The 25349-nt window shown below is 39.6% G+C and overlaps 1 protein-coding gene across 2 annotated transcripts in view; it reads right to left on the bottom strand.

Moving 5' to 3' along the window:
• Positions 1-25349, bottom strand: part of LOC148361734 (neuronal acetylcholine receptor subunit alpha-7-like) — a 54572-nt gene that overhangs the window by 21168 nt on the left and 8055 nt on the right. The window contains exons 2-4 of one of the 2 annotated variants that reach the window (XM_088342493.1): positions 14671-14810; positions 5439-5483; positions 1096-1205 (exon numbers count right to left, since the gene is read on the bottom strand). In XM_088342493.1, the coding sequence (XP_088198619.1) occupies positions 1096-1205; positions 5439-5483; positions 14671-14810 (295 nt within the window). The remainder of the gene's footprint in view (positions 1-1095; positions 1206-5438; positions 5484-14670; positions 14811-25349) is intronic. The other variant, XM_088342494.1, reaches the window with a different exon arrangement.

Raw genomic sequence — 25349 nt, 5'->3', positions numbered from 1 at the left:
ACCGGGAAGTGAAAAACATTAGAAAACCAAAGGACAAAAGGGAAAAAAAGCAGGTTGGTGAGTAAATCGTAATAATCCAGCCATCCTGCTTCTAGAGGTACAACAAAAAAAACTAAAACTTCTCAAAAATAGTGCGGTTTGGTCATGTTGCATCACTTTGAGTGCCAACAACGTAAAAATACGTTTTTTACTGTTTTATTTAAAAAAAATTATATAGGATTTGGCAGTGCTTATTGGTGGGTATCAAGCCCATGGAAATAGTTTTAGTATTAAATGGCAGGAGTGGCTTTGATCAGATATTTGTCCACACATCGAGGAAGCCTGACTTCCTGGTGTTCCTTCCTGTATCTGGGGAATGTCTGTGTGTATATGGCGAGTAGGCATAGTGAAACAGTATGGTGTTAGTCGTAATAGGCAGTTAACCCTTTAACAGAGATTATTCCTAAAAATACAAAAAAAGGAAGTACCATCGTCATCGTCCAGTCAGAGAGAGAGATGACGTTTCATGCACGCCCGCTGGAACGCCGTTGCCCAAGGGGACATGATCGCCATGGTGACCAAAATCGTGTGATCGCTTCACCAGAAAGTACATGCATTGTTCCTGCATCAGTTTATTGTTCTTCCGATAGAATAGTATTTTGCAAGCAAAGTGCCTTTGTGTTTATGGAAAGCAATGTTTAGATATTGGTTGTATCACAAATGCAAAACAAAGACAAAACTAAACAAAAAAACAAAAAAATGAAAGTTGTTTTTTTTCCAGATGTTTGCTTGGAAACAAGTATTCTTAATACACGTAGTTATGTTCAACTGTCGTGTACTAAACAATGATAAAAACAAGAAACATACTCTAATGAAAAGATGAGGGTACAAGCTTTTTTTATATGTCCTATGTGTAAATAGCTACAAAACAAAATTTTCTGTAGGCCTACAAAACTTGGCTGGCACTGGCTCTCCCAGTTAAAGAAAAACGTCTGGCATTGAATAAGTTAAGATAACTCACACAAGTAATTTTTTCTTTTTTGTGATCACAGCTTGTGGCTGCATGTAAATTGAAAGTCTAATAAGTGTTCTGAATATTGGATTAACAATCCTTACCTGTTATAGAGAAGAATATCTGGAACCCACACCAAATCGGAGGGGAATCGCAGGTTTTGAATTCCGGGGTAGCTCTCTACATCCCATGTAAGGTATACGTCAGTCCACTGCTGGAGAAACACACAAAGAGACTGTTACAGCTAAAAGATAAATTCCTAGAATTGGAGTCAAGGATGTATATTAGACAATATAAATACATAGTATGAGATGGCATTTATGTTGCTATTGTTTCTTTACTGTATTATAGTGTGGCCCTGACCGATAATGTGCAATATTCTTGTCATCCAGTCATAAGTAATGATGCATCGCTTGCCGACTTGTTTACATTTTACGAGTTGCATTTTGTCCTGCTCATTAAAGGAAAGGAATCATCTATATTTGTAGACTTTCCATACTCTTGTCTGTTGGGATCTGGTAACTTGTGCAATTGCTACTTTTTGGAACAGACTGTTTCATTAGCCCCTGCCGTGTCTTGTGTTTTTAGTTATGATAATAAGTTGTTCATTTGTTACTATCCATTTGTAGTGTTAAAATGCTGTACATTTTTATGTATTTGTATATATTTTAGCTTTTGTTGTTACAATTGTGTTATATATATTTGGTGGTATTATTTTGTAAAAAGGAAGTAAAAATATATCATTTAAAATGTACAAATTGAGCTGCTTAATGAACAAGAATATTGTGTGTGTTTTTTACTTGCCTAGATGTAATATTTTCCTAAGGCACATACACTACCGTTCAAGATTTTGGGGTCACCCAGACAATAGCGTTTGTCATGACATGAAAAGTCACACTTTTTTATCAATCAAATAAGTTGCAAAACAAATAGAAAGTAAAGCCGATAAATTGAGAAGGTTAGAAACAATGTTTTTTTTTAAATCCCTCAAACGTTGAATTCGTCAAAGAATAGAAAAATCTAAGCAACCCCAATCTTTTGAACACTTGTGTTATGTATGTCAAAGTCAAGACGAGCGGGCCACATTCAGTACCCTGAAAAAAAATTATTCAGTCCCTTAGATTATCTGTATCGTCAATATTTGATTAGTTGAGTGAATGACAGAAAATTGCTATTCTTTTTTCTTTGAATGGATTTCAGCCCGCTTTTGCAGAAATATCAAATAAAGGTGCTTAAATGGTGACTGCATAATACCGGCTAATTTTTTTAATGTTCCTGTATTGGTGAATTTAATACCATAGAAATATTCTTTTGAGCCTGTTGAAAAATAAAAATTACTGACAGACAAAAAGAAAAATATCGCTTTATTGATCAGATCATATTTATTTGTGCATGACACGCATTTTGGTTTACCCAAAAAAGTACTCAGAAAGTTTGAATGTGCGTTATTTGTATTTGTGCTATGATTAATTAATATGTTGAAAAATATCCCTGACCACAATCAATTGCAATCTAATCAAACACTGTAGAGCGGTGAGACCCGGACCACTAGTAATACAAACGACACACGAAAAGGCATCAGATTTCATCTCATTATCACATTCGTTTTACTCACAGTGCCATTTTTCTCTGGTACCATAAAAATAGTGTGATGATGAGATAAAAACTGATTTGTTTTTTGTGTCATGAACATCAACGGTGGTGCAGTGATTGGGATTCGGCACATTCAGTTAGGTTCATTTGACTATTTGCATCATAGTAACGAGGAGGGCGGCCCCGCTTCAGCCTCTGAAAACGCAGAAACGGGGAGAGGCAGAGCCGGCAGGCGGACGAATCGGAGCGGCGGGCGGACGACTGGTTGGTGCTCATCAAAATCCAACTACTTCTACTGTCTGGACAAATTAGATATTAGGACTTTATCACTTCCAGTATTACAATCTGTACTAAATCCCGATTATTCAGAAGTGGAATGAACCTGTAATTTTGAAATCCTAAAAAAGTGTCTATGACGTCATTTGGTCTGTGAGCGAGGGCTTGTGTTTTGTCCTAGAAATCAGTGGCATTTGTAAAGCTCCTTCTCAGTTATTCCTGTGTGGATGCAGTCTTAAGGAGGTGGATTCCCGTAGAACTGAATCATTCATAACATGCAACCAGTCAGCAGCTGACTCAGACCAACTGGATGTAGACTGTGACATTTTTTTATGTGCTAGTCTGATGGGAAGAGAGCATAACAAGGATGTTGTACCTGCATGATGAGTTTGACGCCAAATTAATAATTGACAGTAGGACATACCTCATGTTAATGACACCGGAGAGTGCTGCATCTTTTTAAATCACATTTAATAAAAAAAGATGGAGAGTTTTAGTTTGGGAGTTCCTGTTAAAAGACCGTTTCAAGGGGAATTGTTTAACTTTGAGGCTGCAGTAAATTTGATTTACACTCAAGAGTCAAGGGTGCTAATTTAACTGTAGAATGTTCTGTGTGGATGTTCATGAACCCCCTGCTAGCGTACATTTGGTACAATATAACTTGTACAGTTCTACTCAATAACAAAATATAAGGTTGTTAAAACTAAAGAAATAAAGAAATCATGTAAAACAGGAAATGTATACCTTCCAATTCAAATGTTCCTGTAGTGTTAGCAGATAAATTTGCTCATTTAAGATTTTTTTTTCAAAGTACCAATATATATATATTTATCTTTTTATTTTATCAAGTCAAGTTTATTTTTATAGCCCTGAATTACAAGGAGTCTCAAAATGCTGCACAGACCACAGATTATTGCAAACTAGAGACTATTATTACACCATCCCCTGATCTACAACCTACAAAAGGGGAAGAAAAAACTCAGCATAAGGAAAATGTAGAAACCCTGAGAAGGAACCTCATCTAGCGCCATGTTTTCTTTTCTTCTATTTACTACACTTTAATTGTTATTATTATTATTATTTTCAATTTGATGGCTTGTAAAGTGAAAAATGAATGTGGGAAATGTTCCAAATCATCTCCATGTTGTTATTCATTTTATTTTATTTTATTTTTATCATTTGTAATAATTTTTCGTGTTTTGCCATGTTTCAACTCCATAGTGCAAAATTCCAGTAAAAATAATTCCCTGGAATAAATATGGCAAAACGAAAATAAAATATATTATAACACATAGTAATACTTAAAAAGAACAGTGTGTATTATTTAGCGCCTCCTAGCGGGGAAAAAACATTAATAAAAATAAAAACAATATGCGTTTGAATAATATGCAAAACTACTCTAATCCCTCGTTTAATGAGAGCGTTACGTTTTAAAAATGATGAAATACTCGATATACACTGAAACCAAACAGACCCTTTTATTGGTTCAAGCATTTGTTTAACGAATAAAAGTACTGTCTAAACATGAATTTATTTATTTATTTTCAAATAACTGCTGTGCTGTCAAATAATAATAAGCAGGGAGACTGTTCAGCCAATCATAATTCAGACCACACTTCACGATGCAAATCTGCAAAGTAGCGAAACCATGAAAGGTAAACCGCCTGAAGTGTGTGCTTAGGGACCGAAGTACCTTCTTCGGCTGAGGTGCTTGGTCCCTCTAATCAATTGTGCCCTTTGGCGCAGAAGTTCACGCGGCCATGTAGTATGCGTACGCGTAGGTGTTGCTCAAGTAAAGTACAATTACTTCAGAATAATCACTCAATAATCACTGAATAAAACGCGAGGAGAACCGATAATGATTGATTTTGTGCCCAAACCCGGCCCAAAATTCAGTGCCAGTTCGGGTTCGGGCCCTAGATCTTACCTCTAGTTAAAAACAATAATTTACAGTAATCCCTCACCCTAGTGTGGTTTTCACAGTTTTGCTGCTTCATAGATTTTGAACATGCATTTTCTGTATTCTGTTATCTAATCAGTCCCCAAGAGAGTAGATATCGAAACAGATAAAAAAGAAATACATGTTTACAGGTACAATATATGGTATGTTTATTTGTTATTTGTAAGCTTGGAGCTAGTAAAAAAAAAGATTTATTCTATGGTTTCCGTGTACAACAGTTTTTTAGCGTATATTAATTGAAAAAAAGTTTTTACTTCACGTATTTCACCTATCAAGGGTTCCTTCTGGAACATAACCACCTGATAAACAAGGGTTCACTGCATTCCCAAACCATCCCAACATCTTCTTAGAAATTGTGCTTAAAATGTTGTTTTTAATTTGTCAATTTGTCACAGGAGGGCCTGCTGGTTTTTTTTGTTTTGTTTTTTTAAATCATCATCTTAAAATAATTGACTCTTGTTTACCAATTTTAATTGCACAGGGCCCTTTGCTCTATGCCCCAAAAAAACTGAAGAATATTTGTCAAGAGCCTTCATAAATTATAGAACCTTCCTGCAATGTATTCAATGGTAGTTGATGCACAGAGAGCACATAATACTAGCCAAACAAGAGACTTACCAACTGTAGCCACGCATTTGTGATCAAAACTTGGTTCTTCTCATCCTGTAAAATAGACAAGGAAAATTACAAATCTGCACAGTTAAATCAATTTAGAAGGAACAATGTGCACTTATCTAAATTACCGGAGGTGGGATTATGACCGGCAACCTGCTGCCTGTGATTTGGAGCAGCCGTGCTTAAAGTAACGGTGTGTAATATTTAGTGCCTCCTAGTTGAGGTGCGCAGACGGTGCGTGTGCGGCACGGTTCTGAGGTCATGAGATCAAACCTCCTGTGTGGAGTTTGCATATTCTCCCCGTGCTTGCGTGGGTTTCCTCCGGGCACTCCGGTTTCCTCCCACATTCCAAAAACATACATGACAGGTTAATTGGCCGGTCTAAATTGTCCCTAGGTGTGAATGAGCGAGTGAATTGTCTGTCCCTTTGTGCCCTGCGACTGGCTGGGTGTCCCATGCCCTCTGCCCGAAGATGGCTGGGATGGGCTCCAGCACCCCTGCGACCCTGCTGAGGATAAGCGGCGCAGATAATGCATGAATGGATGGATGGATGGATAGTTAGAGGTAAGATCGGTCCTAAAAAATCCAGCCATATCCGACTCGGCCCGCAGGTATAAAAGCCGGACCCTGCCCGAGGCCGACCAAAACTTGATTTGAGGAACCAAGCCCAAAGTAAATGGTAAATGGTCTGCATTTATTTAGCGCTTTTCAAGTCAATAAAGACCTCCCAAAGCGCTTTACAATTTGCTTCACACTTGCCCATTCACACACACACTCACACACCAATCGGGAGTCAACCATGCAATGCGCCAACCTGCTTATTGTGGGCATGAGGGATTCAGTGTCTTGCCCAAGGACACTTCGACATATAACACGGAGGAGTCGGGAATCAAAACTGTGACCTCTTGATCCCAAGACGAGCCTCTTACCTTCTGAGCTAATGCCGCAAAAAGCAAACCCAAATTTTCAGATTTTGTTTGTTACGATGATTTTGGACATCTATGCCCCCCCACTCACTTCTCTGTGTCGGACAGTGCAGGTGAGCAGTGGGCATGGCAAATAGCGTGCATGCTGAACTGCTCAGATACTCCACAGAGAAAAAGAAAAATAGAGCATCTGACAGGTGGATAACTAAAAAAATAAGGCAGCGAGAGAGAACCCCGGCTTGGCCCGAACCAGGCCCAAATTTTTGGCCTGGGCCCAAGAGCTTACCTCTACTCGTAGTGGTACAAAAAATGTCATTCAGAGAAAAAAAAAACGTTTATACATGATAACTAGGCATCAATATGTGAAATATAATACCAAAGAAAAACCAATAAAAAAGGGAAAAAGTAGCAAAAATCACACACAAAACATTTTGGACCATGGCCAACCCAAATGCCTAAACACCCAAACAAGTTAAGCACCTCAGCACCCAAGTTGGTCATGCTGTAGTCCCTCCAGGTGAAACGGGACACAAGAAAGTGGCCATGTCACTCAGGTAAGGGTGACACAACACACTCTTCTGTTCAACAGCAGGGCCCAACAGCTTCTACTGGTTTACCCCTGCCGCATCATAACGGTGCCCTGCCCATCCCTTAAAACACGTCTAAACATCCCACTATCCATTTACAACACCCATCCACTCATTCCTATCACCAACAAGAGCTCTATCTTCCACTAGACTTAGACCTCCTTCCTGCACTGCACTCATAACACCATCGATCCACGTCAATCGCGGTCTTCCTCTTAGTCTCCTTCCATTTACTTCTGCTCTGTAGATCCTCTTCAACATTCTCTCCTCATCCATCCTCTCCATGTGTCCAAACCAAGCGAGTACTCTCTTATCCACACGCATGATCAGTTCCACTACTCCTCCAGTTCAGTCTCTCACAATTTCATTTCTCAATCTATCAAATCTTATCATTCCTAACATACTCCTCAAACACTTTTTGTCAAAAACATTTACAAAAAAATTAAAAACATTTAAAAGCATGGCTTTTGAAAAATGAGAAAACATTTGAGATGATTCATTGTTTTTCATGTGCGGATGAAAATTAAGTCAGTAGAGTTCAAGATGTATAGACAGCCCTATCGCAATTCATTAGTCTGAAGGGGTGGGGGGGGTTATCAAAAGCATTTCCAACATTATTATTTTGCATAAAAAAGAAACTATCAGGCTTAAAGTTGGTGGGCACAAGTCTTAAGTGGGGAGCCGAGCCTCCTATGGCCTGCCCATAGCGATGGGTGCGTGTATAGAGCCGGGGTGTCAATCTCATTTTAGCTCAGGGGCCACTTGGTAGAAAAACACACTTAACGGGTAAATTAATAGCATAAAAAGCGTGCCTTTGTAGTAGGGCTGGAGATCTGTTGGGTTAACCCCAACACTTGTAATAAAAACCTGCACTCAAAGAAGACACAGAGACGTAAGTATGACTTACTTGCAAGGAGAGATGACCATAGACTGCCTGTTACAGTCTACTAGACACTCTGAAAAAGTCTATTTCGTCCTTGCCTTTTTATTGTATTAGGGATGCCCTAATTTACATGTTTCTTCTGCTAAAGGGAGAGGGAGTGACAAAAAACAGTTTGAGATCTGTTTTCACAACAACATCTTATCGTATTAACACCTGTTTAAACTTACAACAACATGTTATCGTATCAACAATATTACTACTATTGAACTAGGGGAGAATGGCACACTTAGCAAGAATAGAACACAGTATGCAACAGTAGAATAACTTATTTACAGTTTAAATCCATCAGGATCTGTCTAAATTATAATTATAGTACAGTTATGATTCAGGGTGTGATTATAGAGATTATGATTATATTATAAAACTATTCCAGTATCCCTCGCTGTATTGTGGTTTACTCTTCTTGGTTTTGATTATTCGTGGATTAAGAATTGAAATGTTTTTATTGTCATTGATATCAACGTATTGTGCAATGTGTTCTGCAGATGACAGCACAAAGCAAATGCTATCAAGAAGGCAGAAAGGAGGGGAAAAGTACCACAATAGTCAAAACCCACAAAGGAGAAATATTTATTTTTGGTAGATATCAGTAGCATATAATATATTTGACATTTTCGGAAGCAATACAACAATGTAACAGGTTTGCTAAAATACCAGCTTTTGCTGTGCTTCGCAGTTTGTTTCGGTGGCCACATTGACTTGTGCACCCTCCCCAATATTTGACTGACTGCAGACACTAACCTATCACAATTACACACAGAGACTCACACCCATCCACCTAACACATGCACTCACACACGCACGCATGCACGCCCTCAGCGACCTGCCCCCTATAATAGCATTTGCTGTGTGTTCTGCAGAACACAATGCATGATGAAAGTATCAAAACCGCGAATAGTAAACCGCGATACAGCAATGGGTTAACTGTTTAACGCTACTGCATTACTCAAAGCTTTTTTCATTGTGAGCTGCTTGAGGCAGGGTGACAACTACCACGATGGGTTTGCCAAATTTGTCCAATAAGCAGCAATGAAGTCAGTGGCTGCCATCAAGATGCCCTAGTTCCTTTGTTCGTGAGCTAACCAGCACCAGATTGGAAAATCATAGGTCATGTTGCACATACATACATTTACCAGACACAATGTGATTTACTTACTAACTAAGACAGTGTTTTTTCAACTAAAACTTCAGATTTCACAGTACTAGCTGAAACTTCCAGTCTGTCTTTTATTTATTTTATTTATTTTATTGTTCAGTTGTTTTTTGTGTGTTTTGACTTGATTGTAACATTGTTGCTGAAATGAAGAGAGGTTAAAAAAAAATGTCAGTAACGTGCTGCTAACTGTTGCCAACTGCAAAAATATTGTGTGGACATAAGCAGCAGCACAATTAATAGGTCCAACAGAGAGGCTTAAGCCACGCCCACCATTGTTACAGTCAATGTTCCCTCTGATTTTCCACGGGTCTGAGCGTTCACACAAAGCTTGAAAAAACAGTGAGCAACAGCAATCCCTAGTGTGGCAACTAAGTCATTATCAAACATGTCCAAAACTTGACATCGCGTTACATTTTGCTGAGTTTCCAGCAATGCAAAAAAATGTTTCACTTTTGCATGAATTGACTAATGTGTTATTGCAAAGGTTGTACAGCCTACAAACGTCATTTGTTTTTACAACAATTCTTCCACAAGATTTCCATGTCTTTATTTTCCTGGTATCTTTTGTCGCATAACAGTAACATTTCCTTTGTTTCTTTCTTTTCTTTTTTCTGGCTTTTTTTCTGAATTTTTCCTTCTTTTTTCTATTCCTGTTGTTTCTTTTTTTCTCAGCTTTTCACTACTTTTTCATTTTGGTATTTTTTTCTTTTTTGTTTTATTTCCCCCCTTCCTTTAAGTCATTCTGTGCACAATTTTACATAATATTTGGTCGTGTAAGAATGAAAGAAGACAAAACAACCTGAAGAGCCGTTTGGGACCAGAAAGCGACGGTTCTTTTTAGTGAGCCGAGCCGAAGAAGCCGGTTCAAGAAAAAAATCTACTGACTTTACTCAACTTCGTTCTACTTCGACCTTGACTTCCAGATACCGCATTTAGAACAGAACGTCAGGGGAACCCTTGTATTTTTACCTTCATGCACTGTAACTTTAACTTAATTCGCTTCTTAATTAGCAATTTCGAGCCCTGATTTTTGTGAGCTGGCTAGATTTTCTTGTGCGCGGAAAAGCTCTGGGCAGTGCGCGATTGCGCACGCGCGCAGCTTAGAGGGAACATTGGTTACAGTATCCATGTATCACAGGCGGAGCAAGTAGGGCGGAAGTAACAACAGCAAGCGACTCTATCGACACCATACCTGATAGCATAGCTGTATCTTTTTTTAACTTATTTTGCAAACTTTTTCCAAAATACGGTAGAAAAGTGTCTTTGTAGGTGATTCTTTGGTTGATTAGGAGCCAGTGGAGTTGCTGAAGGACAGGGGTGCTGTGATGGCGATATGGAGTTTTAGTGATAATGCACGCAGCAGAGTGCCAGAGCTCAAGTTCATGGAGGGACAGTAGGGGAGGGAATTGCAGTAGTCAAGGCGTGAGGTGACAAGACTATGGAAGAGGATGGCAGTGGTGTGAGGGGTCAGGGAGTGGCAAAGACGGTTGATGTGGAGCAGGTGAAAAAGTGTGGGTTAAGCCAAGTGAAGAGGGTCTGCAAAGAAGAATGGGGTGGGACATGGTGTCAAAACCCGCACTTGTGTCGAGGAGGATGCTAATGTAGAGTAAACCTCAATCAACTGCAGTGATGTCATTTGTGATTTTAATGAGTGCAGTTTCTGAAAATAATATCGATGATTTTGCATCAAGAAAAGCCAGAAAGGTCAGGTTTCAATTTCTGTTTTCTTTTCATGATTTTACTACATTTTCTTAAGCGTGTTTTCAAATGTGTGTGATTGTGTCATGTGCTGTATTTAAAATTTTGACATTCTATATCATTGTTCTCTTCATCTCATCTCATCTCATCAGCCGTACCGCTTATCCTCATTAGGGTCGCGGGGGGGCTGGAGCCCATCCCAGCCATCTCCGGGCAGTGGGCAGGGGACACCCTGAACTGGTTGCCAGCCAATCGCAGGGCACACAGGGACAGACAACTCATTCGCTCATTCACACCTAGGGACAATTTGGACCGGCCAATTCACCTGAAATGCATGTTTTTGGAACGTGGGAGGAAACCGGAGTGCCCGGAGGAGACCCACGCAAGCACGGGGAGAACATACAAACTCCGCACAGGAAGTCTGGAGCTGGATTTGAACCCACGACAGGTTCCCATGACATGAACTGTGACGCACAAGCGCTAACCACTGCGCCGCCGTGCTATTTACTATTTTTAATGTACTGTATGTATGTCAGGACGAGAACAGAATCAGGACACAATTGTGTAACGTTTTCTACGATCAGGTGTTCGCTGGACGCATGAAGCAAGTCGCTCTCGCACTAGGATTGTGTTCCGAATACGGAAGTGGATCTTCCGTAGCGAGCGATGGCGGTGTCAGGGACGGAAAACAGGTCGATAGCCGGGACAGGAGAGTAGACGTAGTCGGGATCAAAAATGGGTCGTAGGCCGGGACGGGAGAGCAGACGTGTTTGGGATCAAAACAGGTCGTAGCCGGAGACAAACAGGAGCAGAAACGGGACAGGTGGGAGTCAGCGTCAAAAAAGGCTTGCCTTGTATAAACAGAGGTTCACAGACGGACTGACAACAGGGGATGGACTGTACTGGGTTAAAGTAGGGACAGGGAGCCAATCAGAACCTGCAGCGGTTGGCGTTATTCACATCGGCAATCATGACAATGTAGTGTATTTGACATGTTTATGTATATAGCGTATTTGTATATATTGTTTAAGCATTTATAACAAATGTTTGTCATTTTTATGTGTAGTTTGTTTGTATTATTTAATCATTTTTGATAAATATTTGCCTTTTTATGTATGTAGTGTATTTGTATTTAGGCATTTGTGCAATTGACAACTATATCCATCTCTTTTATTTGTGTTTAATATTTTTCTTGGGAATTTTTGGGTGGGAAAAGGGGCCTTGGGGGGCGCTTGGAGGGGGTCTCGCCCAGGGAGTAATTTAGTGTACCACAACTGCTTGTTGGTAGTAATTTTAAGCAATGTCTCTTTCAGAGCCAACAAAATGTTGTCATCACTTTACTCTGCTTTCCATTTAGCGAAGAAAGAAGTCTAAAGTGCTGTTAATTTTGCTATCAAATAGGTAATTGACCAACAATCCTATACAAAGCCAACATCACCCTTCTGCAAGTTCCTACGTGCAGGACTCTCTCTCAGATTAGTTGTTGATGTTTGATTGGTTCAATGAGTATGTTGGCGCAAAATGAGCAAGAAGATTACCCCGATAATTGGTAATGTTGCAACTTTCAGAATATTTGATCTCAAAAACAATATTACCGTTGCGTCAAAACACTTGCTTTCCACCGCCAGACCAAATGCTTTTTTGTCTAACAATAATTCATAAGAGATGTGAGCCTGAAGGGGTTTCATAAGACAGGCATTTATACAGTATTTGACAGGTTTGGAACAACATCAACTCAGCAAATCCATATAGACATAATCAGATGTGACAGTAAATAATCCTAAAGTACATGCATGTCAAAAGCAGGTCAAAGCTTTGATCTGAAAAAAAAATCAAAATAAAAAACAGTTTTAGTGATTTGCAGTGTTTGAACAAAATTTTTTAAATACTCACAACCATGGGCAAAATAAACCACAGAGGTACCATCAACCAGAGTTCGAATGATTTCACCTTTAATCTCACACAGAAAATGAATTATTATTGGATACATTGAAAAGAATCCATAATAACTGAGAGGTTTAGTGGTGAGTAAATAAAGAAGAAGCCAGAAATTGACAAACTTAATATTCTCAGTACTTAAAGTTATACAACTTTTCAGCTTTTAAAGGGATGGACAATTATCAGTTCCAGCTATCTGTATCTGTGTTGATACCAGCCATGTAGGGTTTAGTGTCACGACCAGAACGGAATCAGGACCCAAATGCGTAGCGTTAACCACAAAATTATTGATAAAAAGAGGAAGGGCAGCGCCCGCGATCCGGTGCTCGAAAAATCCAGATGATAGCATAGACCAGTCGATCGTGATACAAATACGGAAGTGGATCTTCCGGAGCGGGAGATGGCGGTGTCAAGGACGGAAAAAACAGGTCGATAGCCGTGACAGGAGGGCAAAAACATGGTTGGGATCATAAACAGGTCGTAAGCCAGGACGGGAAAGCAAATGTAGTCAGGGTAAAGAACTGGTCGTAGCCGGAGACAAACAGGGACATCAAAAACGGACGGGTGCAAAAGCGGGACCGATGGGAGTCGGAGTCAAAATGCTTGCCTTGTTGAAACGGAGATTCGCTGTTGGACTGTCAACAGGAGCGTGAAAGGACTGGGCTTATAAAAGGACAGGGAACCAATTAGGTAGCCCGCAGCGACTGGCGCCAAAAGAGCGGGCACAGGAGATACTTATCAGTCATCATGACATTTAGCACATTAGATGTATACATATTTACTTAAAAATATAACATATATACTTGCTTATAAACGTTCATCACAAATAAGCCGACCTCCTAAAACTGCTTCAAAACAGCCACATACTGCTCCTACGTTTTTTTGGGTGCATTAGTGCTTTCTGCTGGACACTTGGAGTAACAGCAGGTATGGTGTACATTTTCGTTTTTCGCCGTGAAAATGGTGCTTTTAAATGCAACCATAACATTTTTACAAAATCTGAAAATTCTCTCATCTATTTTGAAGTGATACGAATACTGAAGAAAATTATTTGGTTTTGTTCTATCCACAAACATTTACCAACACCGGGGTCGAGGGGGTGCAGGACCCCATCCGAGTTGTTTTGTTTTATTCAGAAAAAGTATAACATTAACAGTTGTGTTTTTAATTTTGCATGGTGCTCTTAAGACCAAGTAGTGCCCATGTTTTAAAAGGCTTTAGATGCAATTTCCAGTGATGTATCCTTTTTGGATTGTCTGACATTGTTTTCATTTACACTACACTTTCTTGTTGCTTCTTTCTCCAGCTGTCTTTTTCATTTTAAGGTTGAAGTCAGAAGTATAGGACATTTTATTTTTTCCCTAGGCATGATGTATTTCAAAAATAATTTTATGAAAAACATAGCATCTCATCTCATCTCATCAGCCGTACCGCTTATCCTCATTAGGGTCGCGGGGGGGCTGGAGCCCATCCCAGCCATCTCCGGGCAGTGGGCAGGGGACAGCACTCCCGCAACCACTTTTATCATAAATTCTGTGGCTATGTGACAGATTAATTTCCAATTATTACGCCCGCCCTTCCTTCCTGCACACTGTCTACGGTTCGCTACTGGTGAGACAAAACCAAATTTGCGCATATAAGCCGACCCCTGATTTCAGTATTTTATTTTACAGTTCTAAATTTGGCTTATATGCGAGTACATACTGTGTATATTTTTTGTGTAAGGGTGTGTTATCTACTGGTGGTTTTGTCATTTGGTACCTGTTGTATGTATCAATTTGATGACTATTGTGAGGGATCCCTGGCATTATAATTTGCTTATAACAAACAAATGTAAAACACAGGTGAGGCCTTTAGGCACAAAATGCAACCTGCAACTGTTTGCAAGTATCAAAATATTTTGTTCACTGGAGAGCACGATAACTACCATAAAATTGTATTTTGCAATTCGTGTTCTTCCACCATCACACATTAGAAAAACACTTACCACATCAATGATCTGCAGTAAAGTTAGACCAAGTTCTACTAGGATGGGGGCAGAGTCGTTGTGGACTGGTCGTTCAAGTCGGTTATAGCTGGCCATCAGGTCCCGGTACAATTTCCTCTGGTATATTCCGCCATGGCAGCCTAAGACAGCAAATACCTTGATGAATAAAACAAGTACATGGACTGGAGGCTTTAAAATAGGATAGAACATAGCTGTGACATCTGGTGAGGTTGGTGTCTGGTGAGGCACAGTCAAAAAAAATGTTTTATGGTTTATTCTAACTTGTAAAAGTCAATGTACTGCTCTTTTTTCATAAAATCAACAAGTGATTGAAAAAAAAAACTGGATAGCTTGACTTGCTGTTAGCTTTTTTAAAACTATCACTTATTGTATTGTCTGAGGGTGAGGTGTGCGCCAAATCAGAATCCTTGGTCTTACAATTTCTCTCTCCAACGAGGCAACAGAATTGCATGCCTTATTCCGCATCTGCAGACACTCGGCAAAGTACTATGTTACATACTAATTGTTTTAATAACATTAATGATATAATGTCAAAATTCATCCAATTAGTGAATTTAATAAAAGAAAATACAAAAGAAAGTAAGAGAAAGTACAAAAAATGTGAAGTTAAATATGAAAGAACACGAAATAAATATAACCATTAAATACATTTACATTTTCAAATTTCCACGATGACAGGTGAGGCACAACCTCACCCTGCTCTCCTGACGCATGTCACTGTCTTTATTATCATTGACAACAGTGTACTGTACATTGTTCAGAACAGGATTTGACATGGCACACAATCATTCAAAGATCACTTGTTTTCTTAAGCTGAGACGTGAAATGTTGTGGAGTAAAGGATAAACATTTGATAAATACTTTAAAGGGGGACTGTGTAATATTTAACCATGACAGGCTGATGAATTTTGTAGTGCAACCGAAAACGAGTCTGCAAACCAAACGAGGAAGATTACAAACTACGGAGACTCAAAGTGACCAAATCGCACCATTTACTTTTTATTTCTCAGCCTTTAACGAGGTTTTAGGCTATGGGGGAAGCCATAGCAGCAAGATGGCAGACAATGATGTTATCTCCCATTAGGTCACCGTCATGTTACAGTTGATAAAATTAATGGAAATTTCTTGATCTATGAGTATTAAAAAAAAGGTTAATTTTATGTTGTTGTTCAAATTAATATTGTTTTTTGTTAAATGAATGCAGTTTTTTTTACCAATAGGAAGAGCTCAATAATGCACAATGCACCTTAATAATTTCCTTTGTATTGTCATTCTTTGTAACAATGTACACAGAACGAAATGTCGATACACCTGACCCGTTGTAGCGAGTCGATGCAGCCGCAGCCAACAGAGGGCGCCGCCATTATACCAATTAGGTATGTCTCGGCCGAGGCGCGAACCAGCGACCTAAACCGATTTACTATTTTTGCACCGAATCATTGATTCATGAGCTTGTCAGGGAAGCTCATTTTTTAACCAATCATTGGATCCACTTATTCCCAATTAGCCTCTTCACCTCTGGAATTCTATAAACAGGCGTTTTACAAGCATTTCTCAGTCTTGCAGCTTTTCTATTCAAAGTTAATAATTTTTTTTAGATAAACGAGTCAGTTTATTAGTAAACGTCATCCTTTGAATATGTGTTGGCAATTATTGTCTTATGTGGGCAGCACGGTGGCGCTGTGGTTAGAGCCTGTGCGGCACAGTTCTGAGGTCATGAGATTGAACCTTCCTGTGTGGAGTTTGCATGTTCTTCCTGTGCTTGCGTGGGTTTCCTCCGGGCACTCCAGTTTGCTCCCACATTCCAAAAACATGCATTAATTGGCTGGTCCAAATTATCCCTAGGTGTGAATAAGCTGTGTGCCCTGTGACTGGCTGGCAACCAGTTCAGGGTGTCCCCTGCCCACCGCCCGAAGAAGGCTGGGATGGGCTCCAGCACTCCCGCAACCCTACTGAAGATAAGCTGTGCAGATAATGGATGGATGGATTGATGTTTTTTTTTTTATTGGACTTAGGTTTGTACTTATATTAACCCACTCCTACAGTGGTTACTCACTTATTTTTTCATGTAATGCTGTATTGCAGAAATGATCTGATGGAAGGTAACATTTTACTTACTGTATGACCACAAAGAAACCCTTTTCGCTTTCATTCACACAAAATTCACAACAATTATATTACATACACGATGAAAAGCATATGTACCCTCACGTTTTGCATATACTTAATGAATTTTTCTACCCAGTGAATGTGAATCAGAATACATTTGTACATCCTGCTCTTAAAAGTTTGCTCAACATTGGCGATGAGATGTTTACTATTTTCCACCATTTTCTTGTCATCAAATTTGACCTCTTGCTCTATCACAGACAGAATACATACCCCACAATCCATGATTATGTAATTACCCCGCCAACCATCCATAACACGGTTTTGTAAAATTCCTGATAGAGTGATCCCTGCTATATAACGCAGTTTACTTTTCACTGCTTTGTTGCTTCACAGATTTACCTCGTGCATTGTGTTCTTCATTCTGATCACCCAAACAGTCACTCCGCCTGTCACGTTGTGGGTTTTTATGTACACACACGAAACAGTTTTCTGAAATCACCCGACATATTTGCAAATTCTCTTGCAATTCCGAGTTGACTTAAAACCCATAATGTTGACAAAATGCTCAGGACCGACAAAAGCATCTCTGGCCGTACCCAAAAGGCAGTGAAAGATGCTATCTATCGCAGATAAAGTTAAACATGCTAAGGCAGTTCTTCGCAATGATATTCTTTGATGCCACCCTCTGAAGAAGAAACCTTCTTGCGCCCCCACACTCTGTTAAGGAGAGTGCAACTGTTCCTTAGTGTAGTGGAGGTGCAATTAGCGGTACACTTAATTCTGGGAAAGTGAAAGAAAAAAGTTACGCGAGTTCAAGCGAGATCCACTATTTGAGAACAACCGTGCAAGGGGAAGATAAAGGCTGTGCAGCATGTTGGTTGGCATCATGGTATTAAAAAATCTTCAGTTTGTTGAATAAAGGAGGGAAAAAAAACATAAGGTCAACCACAGCAATAAGTTTCTAGCACCGAGCAATTCACGAGTCACCATTTCTCAACTTTACTTTACATATTTTTGCATTCATTTATATTTTCATCTCTTCAATCAAATTATTTGTGTCCCAATGGACGGTGCTAATCCCTGCAATTTGAAGCTGTTAGTTTACATTAATGCTAAAATTATTAATTGACAGTACAGAAGTTATTTGTTAAAAGATAAAAAAAACTATTAAAGTACTTTACTTTGTGTCAAAAGTGCTGTGACCTGGAAAATGGTTTGCTCTTTCATGTCAATGTATTATTTAATAAAATAATAATTGTACAATAGTTAAGGTTTGTACTTTTTGGAAGTTGAACCTTGCATAAGAGACTTGTTTACTGCAAGGGGTCTCAAACCCATAGCCAACGGGCCACCGAGATGCTAGTTTGTCTTAAAAAATTTTTTTGTATATTTTAAATTTTGTTTATTCATTTTTTTATGTGGTTTTGGTTGTTAATTGGGTAGTTTGCAGGTCATTTTTTGTTGTTTTATAGACTTTTTGGGGTGTTTTTCGGGTGTTTTTTGGTTGATTTTAGTCATTTTTCGTGTTTTGGGCTTTTATGACTATTTTCTCGGGATTGCCTTTTTAGGGTCATTTATCAGACTTTTTTCATTCTTTTGTATAATATGTACTTTACTACTTTTCAGTATGTGTATTTTTTGTAACTTTTTCATGCGATTCAGCATCATTAGGGTCACGGGGGGGCTGGAGCCCATCCCAGCCATCTCCGGGCAGTGGGCAGGGGACACCCTCAACTGGTTGCCAGCCAATTGCAGGGCACACAGGGACAGACAACTTATTCGCTCATTCACACCTAGGGACACTTTGGACCGGCCAATTCACCTGAAATGCATGTTTTTGGAACGTGGGAGGAAACCGGAGTGCCCGGAGGAAACCCACGCAAGCACGGGGAGAACATACAAACTCCGCACAGGAAGTCTGGAGCTGGATTTGAACCCACGCAGGAGGTTCCCATGACATGAACTGTGCCACACAAGCGCTAACCACTGCGCCGCCGTGGTGCCCGCGTTTCAGCAAATTAAAGTATTTTTTTTTAAATTATATATACTTTGTTTTGTGCTCATTTTTGCGGTTGTTTTGTGGATCGTTTTTCTAGAAAGTGGGCAAAAGAAGCCATGTTCAAAACAGTTCATGTTGACTGTACACTGTATTTTAAAAAGTTAAATAACTGTTAGTAGAGGCAATTGAACTAAACAAAAATAATTAATTTTTTACCAGTCAGTTTTACTGTCATTTATTTATTTTGTGTTAATATTGTTATTCGTATGATTTATTCCTGATTGATGGAATTCCTTATTAATTTTTAATATTTTCTTGTGGTGCGTTAAAAAATTAAGATATTTGAGAACATTGAAATTTTTTATCATAGTTTTTGTGAAAATCTGATGCAGCCCAGGCTCACCCAGATTGTTTCCAACTGCCCACAGCTATATTGAGTTTGAAACCCCTGGTTTACTGTAAGTATTTATTTGAGTACTTTATTAAGTACATTAAAAGTGCCCTTTTTCCCTATTAGGTTATGGTAATTGGAAAATACTGTTAAAAGAACATTATTACTCTACATGTGGCCTTTACCTGGATAAAAAAAAGATGAATCAGTTATGTTGTAAATGTTTTCTGAATGGTCAACAGCAACGTCTTTTTTTAATTCAAGGAACAAAGCGGCAGTAAAAAATGTCCTTGTCCTAAATGAATCACAAGCAGATGGCCGGGCAGGTAATTCATAAAGACTTTAGTTGCTTAGTTAAGATGTGGGCTGTGTCTCACTTGTGCTATGTGTCTCTTATGACAGAAACGCTGTTGCTACTAGCTCGTTTACAGACATATGTTCAGAAATGAGAGCTTCAGCAGCATGGCAGCGCAGTGGTTAGCGCGTGTGCGGCACAGTTCTGACGTCATGAGATCGAACCTCCTGTGTGGAGTTTGCAAGTTCTCCCCGTGCTTGCGTGGGTTACCTCCGGGCGTTCCGGTTTCCTCCCACATTTCAAACACATGCATGTCAGGTTAATTGGCCGGTCCAAATTGTCCCTAGGTGTGAATGCGCGAGCGAATTGTGTTCCTGTATGCCCTGCGACTAGCTGGCAACCAGTTTAGGGTGTCCCCTGCCCACTGCCCGAAGATAGCTGGGAAGGGCTCCAGCATGACCGTACTGAGGATAAGCGGTGCAGATAATGGATGGATGGATGATAGCTTCATTCCTACTAAATATTTGCTTTTTTTTTGGCATGGTTGAGCCAATGGACGGACAACTAAGTTAAAACACAAAATCCATTGTTTTCATTTGAAAGCTGTTGCAATAATCACATTAATTACAGAAAAAAAATACAGCAAGACAGTAGGGGTCAGCAGTTTAGTGCTTTTGGGCAGCCAAGTACCCCTGAGGACCACATAAGCAGCCCAGAGACCATTCTAACAATGCTCACCAGTGATGGGTGATTGTAATATTCTTGCATAATTAAAAATATAAATAAAAGACAATGTAATACTAAGTGGGTGTTACAACATGTACGCAAATCACAGAAGGATTTACATGATTAGTGTCTTCACCTAATCTTTTTCAAGTACAGAGCCGTTTAGAACGCCACAGGTGACACCAAATGGCTTAGAGCACATATGTCAGAGTCAAGGCCCGCGGGCCACATTAGGCCCGCGAGAGGGTTTTACCTGGCCCGCGTGACAATATCAATATATTATTAGATCCGGCCCGCAGGCCGCTGCAAGCCAGCAGCCCGCAGTACGCATGAATACTACATTTCCCACAATGCAACGGGGATGCGCCGAGCGGGAGCAAAGCGGGAGGCGGTTTGATTTATTCAGCAGTCGATCAGCAGCAGTCATTAGCATAACAGCAAAAATTAGCCCACAGATACCCATCAACAATGGCTAAACGGAAGGTGGACACTGAAAACCGGGGCTTTCAAACAAGGTGGGAGTTGGAGTACATGTTCACGGAGGTAGCTGGAAAACCTGTGTGTCTGCTATGTGGAGAAAGTGTGGCGGTGATGAAAGAGTATAATATTAGACGGCATCATGAAACAAAACACACGCCTCAAACAAGTAATGTAGAGTTGTAGTAATACAGTACTGTATATAAATGTATGTAAATACAGTAATAATACAGTAATGTTTCCTGTGCAATTACACATTTGAAGTTTTTACTCCGTTCAAGTTTAAAAGTTAAATATGCACATAAAGAAGGTCTTGTTTTTTGTTGTTCCCCTCGGGAATTTTAAAGCTTTATTGTCTATGTTGTTTTTGTTTGCCGACTCTGTCCTGGGAGTGTTTCTTGTTTTTTGGCTTTTCATGGAAAATAGATCTTGATGTGGACAACAGTCTTTTGATAAAATTGTCTCCTATTTAACAGAGAAAATGACTTTTGATTGTTATTATTTGTTAATCAGTAATTCCTTTTTTTCACACTAACCCAGAGAAAGCACAGAAAGGAAAGTCAATGTACATTTGAGCAGGACAGATGAGGTCCAGTGTGTTGATTGCTATTGGTTTTAAGTAACAAGAGATTTTTGCACTTTATTTTATTGTATTTCGAGGCAATATTTCTTTTTAATAATTTCAGATGATTGAATAATAGAAAAGGGTTATGAGTTGTTGTTATGAGATATGTTATGAGTTTTTTATATAAAGGACATTTGTATTTTGTGCCTGCTGAAATTAAAAATGACTGACAGAGTCATAAGAAAATATTGCTTTATTTATCCAATCATATTGTAATATATTTGTTGTGTTTTCAGTAGGTTAAATCTTGGTTTCAGTAAAGATTGGACAGTCCGGCCCTCGGCTTGTAGCCAAATGTTTTATTTGGCCCTCCGTCCATTTGACTTTGACACCCCTGGCTTAGAGGTTATAATGCCGTCACTAACACAATGTTTTAAGTCTTAGCCCTAAAAACTGGGACTTTGATTGGTCCAACTGTTCTCCACTGCCCTGAACCTTGCCAAATGTAATATATCCCGGAGTGACTGTCAAAAATTTAGGGGTCATATTTGACCCTTTTGTTGTTCCAGTTACATGTGAAGAATTTTACTAAAATACATTTCATCTACGCAACATTGCAAAGATTCACCTGTTTCTGTCCCGATGCTGAGATCGAAATGTATGCCTTGGCCTCTTGTGTTACTGTAAGTTATTGCTCTGTGGTCCCCCAATGTCTAGAATCAAAAGTTGCTGGTTGAGATCTTGAGACAGGAGACTGGTCTATGCTATCATCTGGATTTTTTGCTGTTATTATTTATATTTAATGTTGATTTTGACCGTGTATTGTCTGTTGTTGCCCTTGCAACATCCATTGCAGCTTGGTCATCCTGGAAATGGGAATACTTATTCGTGCGACCTTTTCTCAATGTTTATTCATGTTCCTCATGCTAAGGTCTTTTAGTTTTTCCTTGACCTCATATTGGTTTTAGCCCAAGGGATGTTGTAATGGTGGTATGTGCAGTCCTTCGAGGCTTTTTGTGATTGAGGACAATACAAATAATTGTGACTTTATTTGCCTTGAAATGTTCTATCACATAGTATGATGAAGACAACATTTGAAAATATCGATACCATAGACTAGGGGTTTTGTTTGTTTGTTAGTTTATTCAACCAATAATCTTCACATAAAAATCATCGGAAATTGTCTCGTTGTCTCGGCTCAGTGAGAATTTAAAAATTTAACAACATTCAACATTCCGAATATAAAACAAAAAACAGAAATTACAATTTACAATTGTTAAAAATTCGGACAGCACTCGGGTAAAAACTGTTTGTAAACCTTTTAGTACCCTTGAATGACTTCAAGCGTCTACCGCTCCGTAACAGATGAAAATGATCATTACCAGGATGACTCTCATCCTTAAGAATATTTGAGGTAAGTTTCAAAACTCTATCATTATATATAGATTCCAGGGATGGCAGACCGGTGCCCACAATCTTTTCCGCTGTGCGGATTACAGAATTGAACTTCGACAGATCTTTCTTTGTGATTCGACCAAACCAAACAATAATAGAATTTGCTAAAACACTTTCAATAATCGCACGATAAAAATTGACAAGGACTTCCTGATTAACATCGTAGGAGTTCAACTTCCTTAGGAAGAAAGTTCTTTGGCGTGCCTTCTTTAGAATTTTCTCAGAGTTCAGTGCCCAGCTTAGATCCTCTGAAATAAAAGTCCCGAGAAGTTTGAAATGTTCCACCTGCTCGACTCTTTTGCCATTGATAAGTAAAAATTCCTTCTGGTTTTTGTTTTTCGTCCGAAAGTCAATAGTCATTTCTTTGGTTTTGTCCAAATTCAATATCAAATAATTTCCATTGCATCATTCCACAATGTTATCCACCTGCCGTCTGTATGCGCTCTCATCATTGTTCATAATGTAACCAGAAACAGTAGTGTCGTCAGCAAATTTAACAACTAGATTGTTATCCTCAATGGATTTGCAATCATACGTAAATATGGAATAGAGACAAGGTGATAAAACACATCCTTGTGGGCTACCGGTGTTTAGAACGAGATCTTTCGAGGAATGATTACCAATTTTCACAACTTGATGACGTTCGAGCAAAAAAATCCAAAATACAATTACAAATCGAAACGGTAAAAACTGAGGTCATCACGTAATTTCACATATAATTTAAAAGGTATGATGGTATTAAACGCAGATGAGTAGTCTATAAATAAAATCCTGACATACGAGTTCTTTTTCTCCAAGTGTTCCAAAACCCTATGTAAACAAATGTTCAGCGCATCTTCAACACATCTGTTCGCATCATCTAGACCGATCGGTAGTAATGACTTAATATAGTGTAAGATGAAGCCTTCAAATACGTTCATGGGTACTGGCGTCAGTGCTATGGGTCGAAGATCATTCAGGCATGTGACGGTGTTTGACTTGGGAACAGGAACGACGGTAGCTGTTTTGTATACTGCTGGAACTTTGGCAAGGCGGAGTGACCGATTGTAGATGAGGGTGAACACGTGGGCGAGTTGTGCTGCGCAGAACTTGAGGAGCCGCGGTGAAATAGAGTCTGGGCCCGGGGCTTTCCGCTCCTTCAAGCGTTCGAACTTGCACTTGACTTGCCACTCCTCGATAACAAATGGAGGTTCACACTGAGTGTCCGGCACAGAAACGGGTTCGCTGGTGTTGGCTTTGTCGAACCTGGCATAAAAGTAATTCAATTTATCTGGTAAAGTAGCGTCATCCGAGTCAGCAGAATGTTTATGACCCTTGTACTGAGTAATGAGGTTCATATTCGCCCAGACGTCCCTAGAGTCGCCTGTTGCAAATTTTTCCTCGATACGTGTTTTAAAAGTCCATTTTGCATCCCTGATGCCCTTCTTCAGGTCAGACTTGGCCTTACGGTAACAGGGTCGGAGTCCTTGGCCCGATGAGCTAAGTCCTTGTCAACAATTTTCCGTCGCACGTCCTTGTTGAACCATTGCTTGTTATTGCCATATTGCGTCACAGTTTTCGTGGAAACACACGCGTCCTCACAGAACTTGATGTACTCCGTGACCGTGTCAGTGAATTCATCCAGACTACTCTGTTGATTGAAAACTGCCCAGTCAGTGTCCTCAAAACAGTCCTGCAACTCGTCAATAGCGGATCTCGACCACACTTTCAAAGTCCTTTGCACCGGTTTTGACCTTTTGAGTTCTTGCTTGTAGGACGGTATCAATAAAACTGTTGAATGGTCCGAGTTTCCAAAGTTTGTAGGCACCCTTGATTGAACAATAGCAGTGATCTAAGGTCTCCTGTCCTCTAGTAGGACATGTCACTTGTTGCCAAAAGTGAGGTAATAGAGTTCTAAGGTTAGCCTGATTGAAGTCACCAAGAACAATCAACAGAGTTTTCGTACCTGGTTATCACATCATGAAGGTCGTTTATGGCGGAATCAACATTGGCCCTGGGATGGATGTATGCAGCGGTGAGGGTGACAGATGAAAATTCACGAGGCAGGTAGAAAGGCCTACACCTCAAGGTCAAATGTTCCAGATCAGGGGTACATCCTCTATCCTGACATCTGTACACCACTGATTATTGATCAGAAAGCACACACCCCCTCCTTGAGATTTTCCAGTAATGATATTATCCCTATCCTGTCTGAAGAATGTAAATCCTAGGGGCTGGTAGAGAGAATCAGGATGATGAGATTGCAACCACGTCTCCGTAAAACAAAGCACATTACAATCACGGAAGTCGCGGAGGTTAGCCAGACGATGAAACAACTCGTCGGTCTTATTATACAGGCGCTGAACGTTAGCCAACACGATGCTAGGAACAGGTGCATTATACTTCCGACGACGAAGTCTCACCAAATGGCCACCTCTCCTCCCACGTTTCCGCTTCTTAGGCTTGGGTTGATTTGATTTTGAATTTGAATTAATCCACTCAAGAATTCCGCTGATTTCGTCCGAGTTTGATGGCGAATTTGACACACTGGCAGCAGGACGTAATGCCAATAATCCTTTTCTTGAATATTGCACTAAAGTAGAAAAGGTAAACGTAACGGTAAAAAGAAGCGATAAAATTAGAAAAGTCTTCAGAGCTC

Source organism: Urocampus carinirostris, chromosome 8, assembly GCF_059441175.1.
Source record: "Urocampus carinirostris isolate Australia breed hairy pipefish chromosome 8, RoL_Ucar_1.0, whole genome shotgun sequence".
NCBI lineage: Eukaryota > Metazoa > Chordata > Actinopteri > Syngnathiformes > Syngnathidae > Urocampus > Urocampus carinirostris.
This window is presented reverse-complemented; position numbering and strand designations above follow the sequence as displayed.